A 16,078-nucleotide genomic window follows, 5' to 3' on the forward strand; every position below is an offset into this window, starting at 1 on the left:
TCCGGGCCCAGCCTGGGGGGAGGGGCCGGGAGCTGAGGCCTCATCTGTCCTCCCTGCTGGAGGACACCTGGGCCCTTCACAGCAGTCATTGTTGGAGACCCTCCTGGCCATCCCTCGTGATGGCAGCCCTGACCTAGCTGTGCAGCTGGAGGGGACCCTGTGACAGCCCCTCAGAGCAGTGCTTGGGCCCCACGGGGTTTCCCTGGCCCCACCTTCAGTCAGAAGTTTCCCCTGGAGGAAGGTTCCTGATGGAGGCCTGAGCCTGTCAATGACCCCTGAGCCACGGGCTTGGCCTGTCCCACTGGCCTGCATGAGGAGCTCCTCCCCTAGAGCCGAGGCACCACAATCCCCGTCACCGTCACGCCCAGAGCTCCAGGTCTGCCCAGCAAAGCAGGGATGGGCAGGAAGCCCATGGAGGGAGGGATTGGAGGCCCCCCAGTTGGTAACCCCACCTTCCCAAGGGAGGGTCCACTCTCCTTGTCCCTAGCACCTGTCCCACCCAGCCAAGCAACTTCTTCGCAGGCAAAGGTCTAGAACCCAGAGGTCCCTCTCGATCTCCAGAGGGGCAGCGTTCTGACCTCCCTCCTCCGTCCTTATGCCTCACAGCCACGTGTAAGGCAGAATTCCCCAACCGGGTTGTTCATACTCACGAGGCTGAAAAGAATTCTTGGTCAGATAAGTTCGAGAAACACTGACTGAGCAAATTATTCAGGTTCTTGCCTGCGGTCCTTATCAGAGCCTTTATTATACTCATAAGCACTGAGGATTTTTAGGAGGTAGGCAGAGTGTGCCATTTCCCAAACTCCCTCGTCCACTGAATTCTTTTCTCCAAGAGTATCTCATGGGCCGGAATCTGACAGAACACACTTTGAGAAATTTGCCAGATGGGATTGAAATTGTGCTGTTCTCTAGGTGGGCAGTCTGAGGCCCACAGAACCTGAGGGGCTTGGTGGAAGTGAAGCCCGACCACACAGGCATATGGCTGTGCCCTCACAATACGCACGAGCCTGACCCGGAGTTTATGTTGCATTTTGAGCATCGGCCATGGGTCCCTTGCTGAGTGCCCGGCCAGATTCACCACCCGGCGGGGTCCCTGTCCACCCGGTGTCCTGGCTCAGCCTCACACGGACACGGGTTATGTCCTGAGGTTGTGTTGAGCTGCTGAGACACCAGTCCCAGGGGCAAGCAGCTTCCCGTCTCTGGGCATTTGAGGACCCCGAGTGTCCCCCAGACACCCGGAGCCCATCGCGGGGCCGCCCCCTGGGCAGGGGGATGGATGAGCACGAGGGCGAGTGGCAGGCTGGGCTCCTGGGGCGTGCGAGTGCCCGGGACGATGAGCTGACCCCGCGGCTTTCTTCTCCGCCCTCCCGCAGGACATGCTGCCCATGCCCGGAGATCCGACCCAGGGGACCGGCAACTATAACATCGAAGACTTCGCGGACCTGGGCATGTTCCCGCCGTTTTCTGAGTAGCAGCAGGCAGAGTGCGGCCGGCGCTGGGCAGAGCCCTGCGTGTGATGCCGGCGCCCCCCATGTTGGCGGGGCCCCCCCACACCCTGCTTGCCCCGCCGCGGGACCCCCCAGCAGAAGGCATCTCACCCCCCCACCAACCCCGGCACAGCACCGCTCAGGCCGCGGCCAGGGGTGCCCAGCCACCCGCCGGGAGCCCTGGTAGACATGGGGGGGGGGGGTTGTATTTATTGTACTTTCTCTGTGTATGTTTGGGAGGTGAGTCCGCTGGGCCCTCGAGGTCTGGTTGTGAATAATGTCGTAGTCGACCGTGTTCACCTGGAAGACGTCCAGTCACAGTCCCGAGTGCCCAGGCCTGCCTGGGACACGGGTTTCTTCTTGCCTTCGATGTCTGTGGACAGGTGGGGCTCGGGTGCTGGAAGGGGGGTGAGCAGGATGCGTGGCCTTTGTCATCCGAGCTAGGACCCAGAGGAGGCCCCCACACCCTGTCCCCGGCTCAGCCAAGTCTGTGTGTGCCTCTGTCCGTCCATCCCTCGTGCTGTGGGGTGTGTGTGCTCTGTGCAGTGTGACGTGAATCCCTGTCCCAGTGTGTGTGCCGTGCCCCGTGTGTGTCGTGTGACCAGAGTAAGCCGCCAGGATCCAGGGCTGTCGGGCCGGGCAGAGCAGGCTGGCATTTCAGTGTCCCCCAAGCCCTGGCTGGGAACGAGCTTGTTTTAATGGGTCCCCTCCCGCGTCCAGGCGCCCCTCGGAGAGGATGCGGCCACCTCCTCTTCCAGGAGGCCCCCGAAGGAGTGCGGGCCCTTCCGCTTACCGTGGGTGTCCCCCACCCGGCTCCCAGCCCACGCCTGCGAGGGCCCACCTTGAGGTCACAGAGCCCGAGGGAAAGCAGGATGTCCAAGCCTCCCCGTCCTTCTGTGCCTCCTCCCCCAGCACCCGCCGTGGCAGCCACAGCACTCTCGGTGACCCTGGACAGGGGCAGGCGCGGACCCTTGTGCAGAGACAGGCTCTTAGAAACACCTCCCGCCAGGCCGCTGGAGACAGTGGCGCCTCGTGGGGGCCGAGTGAGGGTCTGTGAGGCACAAAGCCGGGCTTCGCGGTGTGATTCTGGTACATGCTCCCCGGGGCCTTGCATTGTCCAGGGGGTCTCACGACGGGAGGAAGAGTGACTCTAGAAGCTTCTGCCCGGCTGAGCCCATGGTCGCTGGCTTGCTGTGTTTCCCTGTCTCAGTGACCTCGCGTTCCCGTGCGCCATGCACTGAGGCGGGCTCCCAGCCTCTTGCTTCTGACTTTCCTGACAGCCGCGCGTCTCTTTGCCCTCCTCCTCTGTGGGCTAGCGGACTCCCGTGTGGGACGGAAGCCACGCTCGCCCCGGGCAGGTGGAGGTGTCCTCCTCCCAGGAAGTCCCTGAATCCCTCCCAGGGCCTCCAGGCAGACCTTCTCAGGCACTGGCTCAGAAATACCCCACCCCGGGATTTCGGAAGACCCCGCGGAGTGCGGGGGCTTCTGAGCTGCCTGAGAGCAGAGTGAGCCCAGCCTGCAGGAAGGAGCGGGGTGGGGGGTTGCACGAGCCTCTGCTTTGCTGTGCGTTAAGCGCCAGCCCCATGGGAATCCAGAGGGGACCGCTGTGCCCTGTCTCGCTGGGGGCTCCACCGGCAGAAGTCCAGCATAGTGCGGTGGTCAGCGGTGGCCAGGAGTCAGCTGTGGGTGCTCCCGGCTCCAAGACAGAGTCCATGCGGGCTGAACCGTTCCCAGAGCGGCTCTTAGTCCTGGGTTCAAGGTCCTTTTCCCCCCAGGACTTGGGTGGAGCCAACCCCATGCACCGCAACAGTGCCAGAGCCAGAGAGGGATTCCCCCGTGTGGGCCCCGCCCTTGGGGTCCCCTCCGCCCCCGCAGCCTGAGCCAACCCCAAGGAGGGGCACGATCATTTCCAAGAAAGGTACAGAAATCACTTTCAGATCAAAGAGTGATCTGATTCATGGTTTCTCCATGAAACGGAAACAGACTTTCTGTGGCCTTTCACCTGTGAGTTTGGAAGTTTTGGGCTTTCGTGTTTGTTTTTTCGTTTCCCGGAGAGAACTGGGGGTTTCCTGAGAGGTGCCCCTCAGCCTGACGCTGTGACCCGGGGCTGTGCTGGACACCAGGGGGGTGTGGGAGGGCCGGGAGAGGCTGGTCCCCAACTGCCCTGCGACCACTTCTGTCTGTCCCTGAAGGCTCCGTCTTGGAAGGTGGGGACCGCCGGTGACCGTAGGCCGGGCATGATGGAGAATGTCGTGACTGGGCGGCCTGGGCTCCTGGCCTCCCAGCCCCGTCCCAGGAGCGCCCCCAGGGAAGCCGATGGCAGTCCGACCGGCTGGTGTGAGCGCTCTGTCCTCTCCACTCCCCACCCCACTCCTTGCTTGTGATTTCTGGAAGCCATCCCATGGCCAGTACGAGAACAGGACTGGGAAGATCTCTGACCCAAGAGATGTCACCTCGAGGAATCTTGTGACAAACCAGAAGAAGAGTTCAAGCTGCTGGGGGTCTCATCCCTTTGGAGGAGAGAGCCCCGTGCCAGGCCAGGGCAGCCAAGAGGGGACCGTGCGTGGACCCAGCTGTTGGCACGTCCTCCAGCCAGGCCCAGCCCAGACTCCTGTCCCGCCAGAGACGCAGCCCAGCTGGGCCAGGTCTGCCTCTCTCACTCCTGCCTGCTCTCCTTGAGCCCGGAGGGTGGGCCTCCCACAGAACAGGCTGGGGCTGCGGCGGCCTGGGCCCTGGGCGAGGACAGGAAGCAGCCATTTTGAGGCTCACCCAAGACTTGGCTAGTGGTGGTGGCCATGGGCAAGAAGGTTCTAGAACATTCTACCTAGATGTCCCTCCCACGAGTTTTGTCTTTAGCTGCGGTTTCAGGGAGTGACAGCGCCATCACAAGCAGCCGCGTTCTCCTCGGCGTCCCGAGACATGCAACGCACCCCCTAAGCTGTTTCACGCGCCCGTTACAGAGTGGGAGGTGCTGAGAGTTGAGGGAACTTCCTTTGGGGGCTCGGACCTCTTGGCCAGTGAAGAGACCGTGTCTCCCCCAGATTAGCCACATGTGACCGGGACCTCCCATCCATGTCCGCTAGCCTTCGCCAAGGGACGGGACAACCCCGGGGAACTGAGCCATGATATCGGCCTCGTATGCCCGCCCCTGGGAGCCGCCGAGCTCTGTCCGGCCCATGGGCTCCCTGCCAGTATGGCCTGTCATGGAGCCAGACCGACCAAAGTGCTGGTGCGTCACGAGTCAGGGCACAAGTGGGCTTGGCTGTACCAGAAACCCTGAGTTGGGTCGTTCCTTGCCGGGGGTCCCTTCCCCCTCCCCCCACCAGCTCCTCGCGGGGTGTGCTGAGGGGCCCCTCCACCTTTCCCTAGGCTGCCCGGGGCCGACCCAACTGGAGAGGCACCCCGCCGGGCTGCAGGCCGCTGTTCACCTAGAGATGTGCCTGGATCTGGTGGCCAAAGCTGGTGTTGTGGTCCAGCAGCCCCCCAAAGCCTGCGTGGGGCCACCCACTGGGGAGGGGCCAGGCTGGCCAGATGTGGGGCGACTGGCTCCCCGGGACAGCCTTGTTCTTCGGCGAGGACGGGCTTCGTGGACTCTGTAAGCACGCCGTCATCTCCCTTGTAGCCTTTCTTCGTATGGCTGTGAGCTGTGCTGTGGATACATCCTCCTGTGTATTTCTGGAATGTTCTCTCAGACTAACGGTTATTGAGTTGGTTGTGTATATGTGTAACTAATGTAACTGCCTTTTCAGATTTCATCACAATAAAGATGACTTGGCTCTGAACAGTGAACCGTGCGGCCAGCGTCGTGACTGAGTGGTCTGGGGAGACGTCTCCTGGACTTGGGGGTGCGTCTGGCTTCACGCCTCTCGCTCCTGCTGAGGGCTCTGCTCTGTCTCTCACTGCCGGCCAGGAGCAGAGAGTCCCTGGGCGCTAACGAGGGGCCCTTTTGGGGGTCTGGCTACATAGGAGAGAAAGGTGCTTGCCCTTAGCGACAGGCACAGCTCTCCAGGAGGCTCTGTGCTGCTCTGTGACTCGTGAGAGACCTGGGCTACGTGCTTGTCCATCCCAGTTCCTACATGATGAACCCAGACTCGAGAAGTGCAGGGACCACCTGAGAACAGACAGGAAGGGAGTGGCAGGACCAGGATTTGATCTCAGCCCTCACTCCAAACCCTGTATCTGCTGTCTTCTCCAAACACTTATTTTTTAAAAATTTTTTAAAAATTCTCCATACGTTAGTATTTTAATATGCTCATGCCTCTAGGAAATACTTACAAATTCTAACCTTTCTCTGTGGAGAGATGACTATTTGGGGTCTAGCAAAATGCCAGAGTGAAATCATTTAAACGCTTTCCCACTAAAGTCTACCAGTCCTATTTTTTTTTACAGCTTTGTTGAGCTATGATTGATATAAAATAAACTGCATGTATTTAACGCATACATGGGAGAAAATTCTGTGACCTTGAGTTAGGCTTAGATTTCTTAGATAAGCCACCCAAAGCATGATCTGTAGAAGAATAAAATTATAAATTGGACTTCGTAAAAAAATTCAAACCTTTGCTCTTTAAAGACACGGTAAGCTGGATGGAAAAATCCCCCATTGACTGGGAAGAAGTGTTTGTGAGCCATGTATCTGGCAAAGGACTTGTATCCAAAATACGTAAAGAATGCTTACAACTCAATAAACAAGTCAGTACAAAACAGACAAAAGAGGGGCTCCTGGGTGGCTCGGTGGGTTAAAGCCTCTGCCTTTGGCTCAGGTCTTGATCCCAGGGTCCTGGGATCGAGCCTCGCATCGGGCTCTCTGCTCAGTGGGGAGCCTGCTTCCCCTCTCTGCCTGCCTCTCTGCCTACTTGTGATCTCTCTCTGTCAAATAAATAAATAAATATTTTAAAAAAAAAAAACAGGCAAAAGATTTAGACATACTTCGTGAAAGAAGATATGAAGTGGGAAATAAACTCAGGAAAACATGGCTGGGGTCATTCGTTGTCAGGGAAATGCACATTCTAATTCCACGAGCCTTTAGAATGTTTTAACATTTAAACAGACTGATGGCAGCAGATCTCGTCCAGCCTATGGAGTGCCTAGACATCCCCATGTACGTGCTGGTGCCGCAGTCCCTTTGCACAGCAGCGAGGCAGCTTCTTATAAAGTTAAGCACACATGTACCCTATGACCTAGTCTTTCCACATCTCGGTGTTTATTTTCGCAGCGGAAATGGGAACGTGTTTCCCCACCAAGACCGCAATGGGACTGCTCATTGCAGCTGTATCTGTAAGCACCGAGAACCAGAAACCCCCTAAAATGTCCTTCAGAAGGTGAGTGGGGAAATCGGGGTAGATCCGCACAACGAACACTACTCAGCAATGACGGGAACAGAGTGTGGACGTAAGCGACAGTAAGATAGAGTTCAAAAACATCACACAGAGCAGAAGCGTCCAGGCACAAAGGTACGCCCTGATTGCACAGAGACGACACTGCAGGAAAGAACCAGCACATCAGCAGGACGGGAAGCATGTCCGTGGTTCTGGGGCTGGAGGGACTGGGGAAGTTCTAGATTTGATGGGCGGACACAGAGGTGTATACAAATGATGTGAATCATCAAACTGTTCCCTGAAGAGGGGCCCTTTAAGTTCTAATATGTTTAAATTCTACCCAAATTAACTTGATATAAAAATAATCACGGGGGAGGTTTATTGTGCCCTTTGATAAGATAATCCCAAATTTCCTATGGAAATAAAAACAATAGCCAATACACTTAATTGAATGAGATACTTAAAGAAGAAAAGGAGGAAGAGGAAGAAAAGGCGGAAAATGGAGCATTTAGCCTTCTAGACCCCAGAAGCCTTGGGATGGAAAGTGTGGTTTTTGCGTGGGTCTGGAACCCTAGATCAGGGGAACATGGCGAAGAAAGCAGGAGGACACACACAGTCTGAAGTCAGATCGTCCTTTGGGAGAGGAGAGGAGAGCCCACACCGCAGGTCACGGGGACCAGGCTACCGTCAGTGGTGACAAGGAAATGGCAGAAACAAAACATTTGATCCGTATCTCACCCAAGATGCAAAATGCAGGATGCAGAAAGGACACTCCACCAAGGTGAGAATACCTGAACGTTGGAAAGTGGTACATGAGAACATTTAGGGAAAACAAAACAAAACTAGGAAACTATATCTATGGAACCAAATCCGGGATTTCTCACACCAGGAGACCACAAAAACACTGAAATAATGCCCAGCTTAAAAATATATGAAAAGACAACCGGTGTGGACGGGTAGCAAGTGTTTGTGATTTATATTGTCTGTGCGCAACCGAGTAGCATCGGGACAAAGTACTCTGCGTATGTGAAGGGTTCATTAAAACCGATGAGAAAAATACAACCCGACAGACACCCGGCCACAGGGTCTCAGCCGTCCATTCATAAAACTCACAGGGCAGCAGACACATCAGGAGGGCCCGGACCTCCCTAGAAATCAGGGAAATGCAAAACTGAAACAAGATAACCACGTGCTGGGACCCACCCAGCTCTGATAAACAGTTGTTACTGAGGATGTGGGGTAGCAGGGAGCCCTGCTGGTGGGACGCAGGCAGGACGCTCTGGCGAGTTAGGAGACATCCCAGCAGGTCAGGGATGTGCAGGACCCCTGCCTCGGGGACCCCAAGTCCAAGCCCCGTCCCAGGAAGCGTCCCGCAGGAGCGCAAGACAACAGTGGAAAGGGGATGCCTCGTGCAGCGCGTAGCAGCGAAAAGCGAGAAACACGGAACCATCCCTCGGTGGAGATAGGAATAAACTCATCTAGTCACACACAGCGATACGCTGGGGCCCGGAAAGGGGTCTCATTGCAGCGTGCTAAAGTTCCAAAACTGGGGCACCGAATTTAAAATACGCTTTGTATTTTTATAACTCAGCACAATCACCTATTTTGTGCATAAGCAGATGAGTAGTTCGAGTCTGGAGAAGAGTCTCGTGGACCGGCCGACAGGTACAGCCCCGGACAGAGCGGCGAAGAGACGGTGTGACCAGAAGAGAAGGCTTGTACGGCTGAGTTTCTTCAAACGAATTAAGAAATGGGGAGGGGGGGGGTTGAAAGGAAAGGGCAGAAGAAAGGGATCTGAAGAATTAGAGCAACATGCCAACAGTGAGTCTCATCTTGAGATGAGGAGGAGGTATGGCCCCTTCTCTCAGATCTGCCGTGTTCTGGAAACAGCTGAGAAGTGCCCCAAGTCAGTCAATGAGAAAGTAGCTATTCAGTCTCAGGGAAACACAAATCGAAAACCATCCTTCCAGGGTACCTGGGTGGCTCAGTGGGTTAAGCTTCTGCCTTTGGCTCAGATCATGATCTCAGGGTCCTGGGATCGAGTCCCGCATTGGGCTCTCTGCTCAGCAGGGAGCCTGCTTCCCCGCCCCTCTGCCTGCCTCTCTGCCTACTTGTGATCTCTGTCTGTCAAATAAATACACATAATCTAAAAAAGAAAAAGTCCTTCCATTAAACGTCACACAGCATCACCTCCGTGTGCGAACACACGCAGAGCAACCCCACTTCGGGCCTGACGGTTGTGAGCCTGTTTCTCCCCCAGACTCTCCCCCGCGTGTTCTCAGACCACCTGCTGGCGGGGGGCTGGGGCTCCCCAGGGAAGACGCGCTGAGCCCGTGGAAACCCCGTTCCTGGGGAGAGAGGTAGGCAGACAGAATACGACATTCCAGAATGTGCAAAAGGTTTGGGTATAAAGGACCCCCTCCCGCACCAACACAGACAGGGAGTGGGGTGGGGGGGCCCGGGGCGTGTGGAAGGGCCTGATGGGTTTGGCTTCACCAACAGGCCCCGGCTGGGGCCCGTCAACCACACAGCCTTCCCCCGAGAGCCCAGCCTGGGGGCTCAGATGATACTTCCTGAGTTCCCACCTCTAAGGCCGGGTCCCTTACAGACCCTGGAGCGCATATGCCGCCCCTCAGCAGGACACTGGTGGGAAAAGACCGGAACACCACTCCCTCTGGTTACAGCCCAGCTCCCAGTTCTTCCCACGGAGTTCATGGCCGAGTCACACATGGATCTGGAAAGCCAAGAGGGGGGCCAGGGGCTGGCGAGGGCGAGAAAGCAGCAGGTGCACAGTGGCCGTCCGCCAGCACGAGAGCGGTCCTCCTCCACGAGGCTCCTCGGGAGCAGAACCCACGTCTACTACTGGGCCTCATGGAACTGCTGCCCCCGGAATGGCCACCGAGTTCTCCTCATGGCCGTGTCTGGGCTAGGCAGAGCCACGGAGCCACAGTGGGGGCCGGTCAGCCCGGCAATGATCAAGATCTCAGCTCGCAGGGGCCGGTGGCGGTGTGGGGTGGGGAGTCTGCCCAGGTGCGGTGGCACCTGCAGGCCTGTGGCTCCCACACAGACAAGAGAGAGGGCAGCCGAGAGTCGGGGGAGTCACAGCTGGTGGCCACCGACTGAGCCCCAGGCAGACGGCCCATCTGGGGCCATGTGGACAAAGACCACGGTCAGCAGGAATGGGACACAAGTGCCTCCCCTCTGGGACCATGGAGCATGGCCCTGTTTATCGCCGGAAACATCCAGGGGACTGTTTTCCCTTTCATGTGAGTGAGGCAGGAGGCTGTATGAGGGGAGGCCGGCGTTTGACCCGAGCCAGGCTCCGAAGGTGGCCTGGGGAGGGACGTCCTGGGAAGGCTGGGCCACCCAGGCATGGAGGCCCTCCCTGTCGCCTGATAAGAGAGGCCACACCTGGGACAGAAAAACTGAAGGCAAGAAGCTATGGGGCAAGGCAGGTCAGGCTGTGGCCCAGGTCCGAATAGGGACGCTGGTCCCCAGTGTGTCCTCAACCCAAGGACTCCAGGCCCCAGGAGGACCTGAGCACAGGGCACGGGCCAGGATGGGAGAACACAGCCCCCCCGAGGAGACCACGGAAGGCCAGTGGGGGAGAAGCTGCTGGGGGCCCGCTGTCCGCTCTCCTCACCCCAGCCCTCTCTGCCTTCCCTCTCGGGCACAGGAACCCCGTCTCTGTCGAAGGACTGTCCTCGGCTCCCGGGCCTCGCTCTGCCCACGTACAAGGCCGGGGCGCCTGGGATCTTCTATCTCAATAGGAGCTGCCCCTTAGCAAGGACCCATGGGTGCAGGGGTGCCAGAAGCCCCCGCTCCTCCGCTCACCCCGTTCCCCTGCAACCCCACTCCCCTACTGAGGGCTCTCTACGCCGTCCTGTCCGGGTGCTCTCCGGGTGCTCGAGCCTTCCTGGGAGACGGAGATATACTTACCTTCTGTGGAAACCCTATTTGCTGGACACCGGGACCTGCTCTGTCTCCTTTCTGATCCCACTCTCGGGGGGGGGGGGGGTCTCCCTTCCCTGGTGGTCAAGTTCCGCCATCTTGAGTGTCCGTGAGCAGTGCCCCCTCCAGCCCTGGACGGCTGCATGGTGGAGGTGATGGCAGACGGACGAGCCTCCTCCCTGCCTGGCCTTCCCAGGAGCCTTTTGGATCCTTCGCATGAGAACACGCTTTAGAGCTGCTTCTGAAGACCCCAGCCTCACAACGAACATGGACATAGAATTCAGAACACGTGGCTGCCGTATGGTTCTGGCAGAACAAAAGGCAAAGATGATGTCTTTTTTTTTTTTTTTAAGATTTTATTTATTTATTTGACAGACAGAGATCACAAGCAGGCAGAGAGGCAGACAGAGAGAGAGGAGGAAGCAGGTTCCCTGCCGAGCAGAGAGCCTGATTCGGGGCTCGATCCCAGGACCCTGAGATCGTGACCTGAGCTGAAGGCAGAGGCTTAACCCACTGAGCCACCCAGGCGCCCCCCAGAACATCTCTTAAAGAGCTGTATGTACAGAGGATTGAGCCTTTACTTGTCAATAAAAACACAAATATTTTTGGTAATATTTGGTGCTGTCGAGGATTCCTCTCCAGGGCCTGGGAAAGTAGCTCCCCCCGTTTACCTGGGACTTTCCAGTTGCAGCCGTGGCAGCCCACATCCCGAAAACAAAGAAGACAAGGACATCGGGTCACCCACCGGGGACCCCAGCATTTGCTGGCGGTGACGGCTGCGCCCTGGACAGGAAGAAAGACAGGACTGCAGATGGCCAGAGCTGGACAGGATTTCAGTGGGAACTGAGAGCAGCATTCTCAGGTGACAGGAGAGGAAAGGCAGGCCAGAAGTTCACTCAAATCTCGCCTTGTTTCCCAGAACGTTTAGCCGGAGCGGGACGCTCCTCTTGGCCCTGATGGTCTTGTTGAATGAGGCCACTAATCACACACGGACCCCACGGAAAGTGGGGGACTTTCTTTCTCTTCTTTTTTTTTTTTTTCTTTCAGCTAGGATCTAACCCAGCCTGGATCCCAATTCAGGACCCAAACCCACAACCCCGAGATCAAGAGCTGGACGCCTCACCGACTGAGCTGCCCAGGCACCCCAAAGCCAGGGATCCTCCATGCCACCAGCAACTGCCCAGACCTGTGGAGAATGACGCTTCCCCTATGACCCCGGACAGCGGTCCGTGTCCTGCCCAAGAATGCTGGCAAGGGAACGGCCGAGAAGCCCACCCCGCCTGGCGGCTTGATCTGTCGAGGGATGCCTGGAGTCTTCGAGGCTGATTTTCCGTGCAGAACAGCAGTGTCCACCCTGAGGAAACCCAGCACACAATCCCTGTGGTCTCACCCGCCCCTCTGAGGACCCTGAGGACCCAGAGCCTGTCCCAGGGGAGGAGAGGGGGATGAGGCCCGGGGCAGACAGGCCACGGGCAGGGGCCACACAGAGCTCATGGCCCGCCCTGCGACATCCCACGTGGAGGTCACCTTTCCCCCTGGGCCACTGTGACAAGTGAGCACAGCCCAGGTGGCTTCAGACAGCAGCAGTGTATTCTCAGGATTCTGGAGACCATGCTCTGGAATCAAGGTGCTGGCAGGGCGGGCTCCGTCCGGAGGTCACGAGGGAGCGTCTGAGCCGTGCCTCTTCAAGGTTTTGGTGGCTGCCAGCCAGCCTCGGTGCTCCTCGGCGTGTGTCCGCATGCCCCGGTCTCTGCCTGCGGGTCCACGAGACCTTTCCGAGTCCCTGGGTCTTCCGTCTCCCCTCCTTTCTCTTACAGGGACCCACCCGCTGATTTAGAGCCGACCCTAAGTCCAGGATCTAATTTCAGGATCCTTAACCTCATTATGTCTGTGAAGACCCTATTTCCAGGTAAAGGCCACTTTCCGTGCACCAAGGCTAAGGACTCGGACCTATTTCAGGAACCACAGCTCAGCCCAGCGCACACAGCAAGGTGTGAGGGACAGTTTCGGTGGCCGGGTCTTCTGCAAAGGCTGGCAGGGCTGCAGACTGTTCAGAAGCATGGAGATGGCCAAATGGAAGGTCCCGAAATTATAGGAGTGGCCCATCGCCCCCTCGCTGCTGGGGTGGGGACCGGGGGGAGTAGATGCTGAAAACGCCCTCGGATGTGCGGGCACAACAGGTGAGGGAGGGGGAAACACAGAGGGCGCGGGGCCGAGCCTGGCCTCCTGCAGCGCGGAGTCTGAGCGCCCGCTAGGAGGAGGCTGGGTCTGATTTGGGAGGAGAAAGTCATCTGCGGAACAGAGCGTGATGGGCGCGGTGCCCCACATAGGATTGTCCCATGTGCTGTGCGTCTGCGTTTCTCAAGAACAGTGACCCCTCTGAGGGCGGTTCCCGAAGGAGAAGCCTATTTCCAGCTCAACGGGGTGAGGACGCACATGTTTCCCAGCGTCAGAGGGAGAGTCCGTGCTGACCCCATGGAGACACGGCCTGGCTTCCCGCGTGGGCGAGAGGCTGTGCTGGGGACAGCACCCACCCTGGAGCTCCGAGTTAGGGACCTGGAGCACCCAGTTAGGGACCCGGAGCTCTGAGTTAAGGAGCGTGGAACACTGAGTCCGGGGGCCCTGCCCACGAGTTAGGGAGCCCTGCCTGGAACACTGAGTCCGGGAGCAGGGAGCCCTGAGTTAGGAGCGTGGCGCATGAGTTAGGGAGCACGCCCACGAGTGCGGAGCTGGGGAACAGTATCTTTTCTGAACAAGTGCGGCACTCAAGATGTCTTCCCTCCTTTCTGTTCATGAAGAAAAGCATAAGCATGGGATGGAGTGTGTTTTAGGAGGATTATTCTGGAAAGAGGGCGACAGTTACATGTCCTTTACTGAACTACCCCATGACGCACCTTGTGTTTTTTTTTTTTTAAAGATTCTATTTTTAAGTCATCTCTACCCCCAGGGTGGAGCTCGAACCCACAACCCCCAGTCCACAAGTCATGTGCTCTTCCGACCCAGCCAGCCCGCTGCCCCTGCATTGTATGTTTTTGAGATAAAATTCACATACCGTCCAGTCCGCCGTGTGAAATCGGAGGGTCCGGTGGTTTCAGACCACGAGCAAGCTGGCGCGCGTGGGCGTGTTCATCCTGACCGTCTTGTCGCCCCGTGAGGACACCCACGCCCCTTAGCCTCAGTCCCTCTGCCCTGTCGCCTCCGTGCCTTCCTGACGGCCGTGTCTGTGGGGAGCCCTCGGGCCGAGGAGCAGGGCCGCGAGTGACCTCTCGCGTCCGCTCAAGCCTCACCCCTCCTGGAGCGTCTCCGCACCTCGGCTCTTCTATTGCCAGATCTTATTCCCCAGTGGCCCTTTGGGATCGTTTCCACAATTTGGATATTGTGGGTAAAATCGGGCTGAGCATCCGTTCACGGTTGGTGCGGACCACCCGGAAGGGTGGGGTCGCGGCGGGGTCACGGGGTAAGGCCTCATTTCCCTTTCTGAGGAGCCGCCCCCTCCACGATCCGCGGCCCCCAGTCTCCGCGGCCCATCCCCCCGCCTTTGACTTTGCCGCCGCGCTAGTGGGGGTCGGGGGTAGCTCCCCGGCGGTTTCTTCGCCTGGTCTCGGCGGCTGACGGCGTCGATGTCTCCTCACATATTCAGTGTCCGTGGGTCCAGCTCCTTTGGACAAATGTCCGTTCAGATCCTTGGCGCGTATTGAACTGGATCTTTTGTCTTCAGAACGGTTGAGAGGTAAGAGTTAAAATCTGCAACCTCTTCCTCCGGCTCCGCGATTGTCTTCTCACCTTCTTGGTGGCGTGTCCTGTGAAGCACGAAGGTCCCCCACGTGGATGGGGTCCGATCTACCTTCTGCGGCTCTTATTTGTGCCTTTGGAGTCGTACGGAAGAAACTGTCTATGCTGTGGTCAAAAATCCCGCCACCCACGTTTGTTGTAGGACTTGTATTGTTCCCGCCCTCCGCTTTGCTCTTTGGCCCGTGTTGAGTTCATTTTTGTGGATGATGTGGTGGTCCACGTGGGTCCTTCTGCACGAAGAAACGCAGCTGTCCAGCCTTGTTTGTCACAGAGGCCTCGCTCCTCTGCCCCCCAGGCCGGAAGCAAACCATCCGTGTGAGGATTCGGTCCTGGACTCTCCGTTTCATTCCGATGATCGACCCGTCTACACTCACGCCAGCGCCCCAGTCCTGACTGCGGCAGCTTCACGGGGATTTCCGAAACTGGGAAGTTATGAGCCCTGTTTTCCCGCTCTGTTTCCCCGAAGGCCTGCTTGAATTTCTGCCTGAATGAATGAATTTTACGACCAGGAACATGCCCGTCTATGAATAGGAGTAATTCTAGAACTGGCTCATCGCTCTAGCGGGAGGGGGGCCGAGGCTCTGCGGCCGTGGCAGACAGCCCGAGGGTCCGTTCAGGGGCTCACTCTCTTAACAGCGTTTGGCCTCACAACCCACAAGCACGGAATTCGGTTCATTTATTTAGGTTTTTAGTTCCTTCAACAAGGTTTTCGTTTCCTTTTTCCTTTTTTATATGGTTGCTTGCTTCCTTGATTAATATTAATTAATATAATTAATTATATTTAATTAATAATTGATTAATTATATGTAATTAATTAATTAAATTAATTAATATAATTAATTAATATAAAACTAGTTAGTTTTTAGTTTCAAGCGTCCAAGTCGTACACGTCTCTCGTTGGATTGATTCCCGAGTGGCTCTTGATCGTGTAAGTGCAATCCCTGTCCAGCTTTCGTTTTCCGAACGCTCGTTGCTGGTGCAAACACAAGTCGACGTGTGCACCCGTCTTGGGCCGCGAGGCCTTGGAGACTCACTGAGAGGTTCCAGTGGCCTTCTGCCCGTCTGCAGACACCTTGGGATTTTTCGGGATCAGTCGAGATCATGTTCCCTGCGAATAGACATAGTTTCTCTTCTGCTTCCCAGCCAGGATGGCTCTTGCTTTGTTCTCCACCTCCCCAGGCAGAAGCTCCGGCTCAGGGTGGCACGGCCGCCGCGAGAGCCGCTGGCCTCGGCTTGCTCCTGACCTGAAGGGAAAAGCCTTCGTTCTGCCGTCACCAAATGCGATGTGCTCTTTGCAAATGACCCCCCGCCCTCGTCGGGAGCGTGTTTCCGTGCTCAAGGGTGTTGGATTTTGTGAAGTGTTTCTTCTGCATCGATTGCGTTTGTTACGATCACCGACGAGGCTTCCGTGCTCCGCTCTACGAATGCGGTGCGTATCCGCGACAGGACTTTGCTTCTGCGGGGCCGGTCCTCCGTGACTCCCCCTCCCTATTGTTTCTCATCTTCATCTCGGACATTGTGGTTCTCCCCTAG

The 16,078-nt window shown here is 57.3% G+C and overlaps 1 protein-coding gene across 6 annotated transcripts in view; it reads left to right on the plus strand.

Moving 5' to 3' along the window:
* The window catches only part of ARNT2 (aryl hydrocarbon receptor nuclear translocator 2), a 142,634-nt gene extending 137,358 nt beyond the window's left edge, over positions 1–5,276 (plus strand). For 4 of the 6 annotated variants that reach the window (XM_032341922.1, XM_032341921.1, XM_032341924.1 and 1 more), the window contains exon 19: positions 1,374–5,276. In XM_032341922.1, the coding sequence (XP_032197813.1) occupies positions 1,374–1,472 (99 nt within the window). In that variant the 3' untranslated portion in view covers positions 1,473–5,276. The remainder of the gene's footprint in view (positions 1–1,373) is intronic. The other 2 variants (XM_032341925.1, XM_032341926.1) reach the window with 1 other exon arrangement.
* Positions 5,277–16,078: the final 10,802 nt, after the last annotated feature.

This window comes from Mustela erminea, chromosome 5 (assembly GCF_009829155.1).
Source record: "Mustela erminea isolate mMusErm1 chromosome 5, mMusErm1.Pri, whole genome shotgun sequence".
In the NCBI taxonomy this organism is placed as follows: Eukaryota; Metazoa; Chordata; class Mammalia; order Carnivora; family Mustelidae; genus Mustela; species Mustela erminea.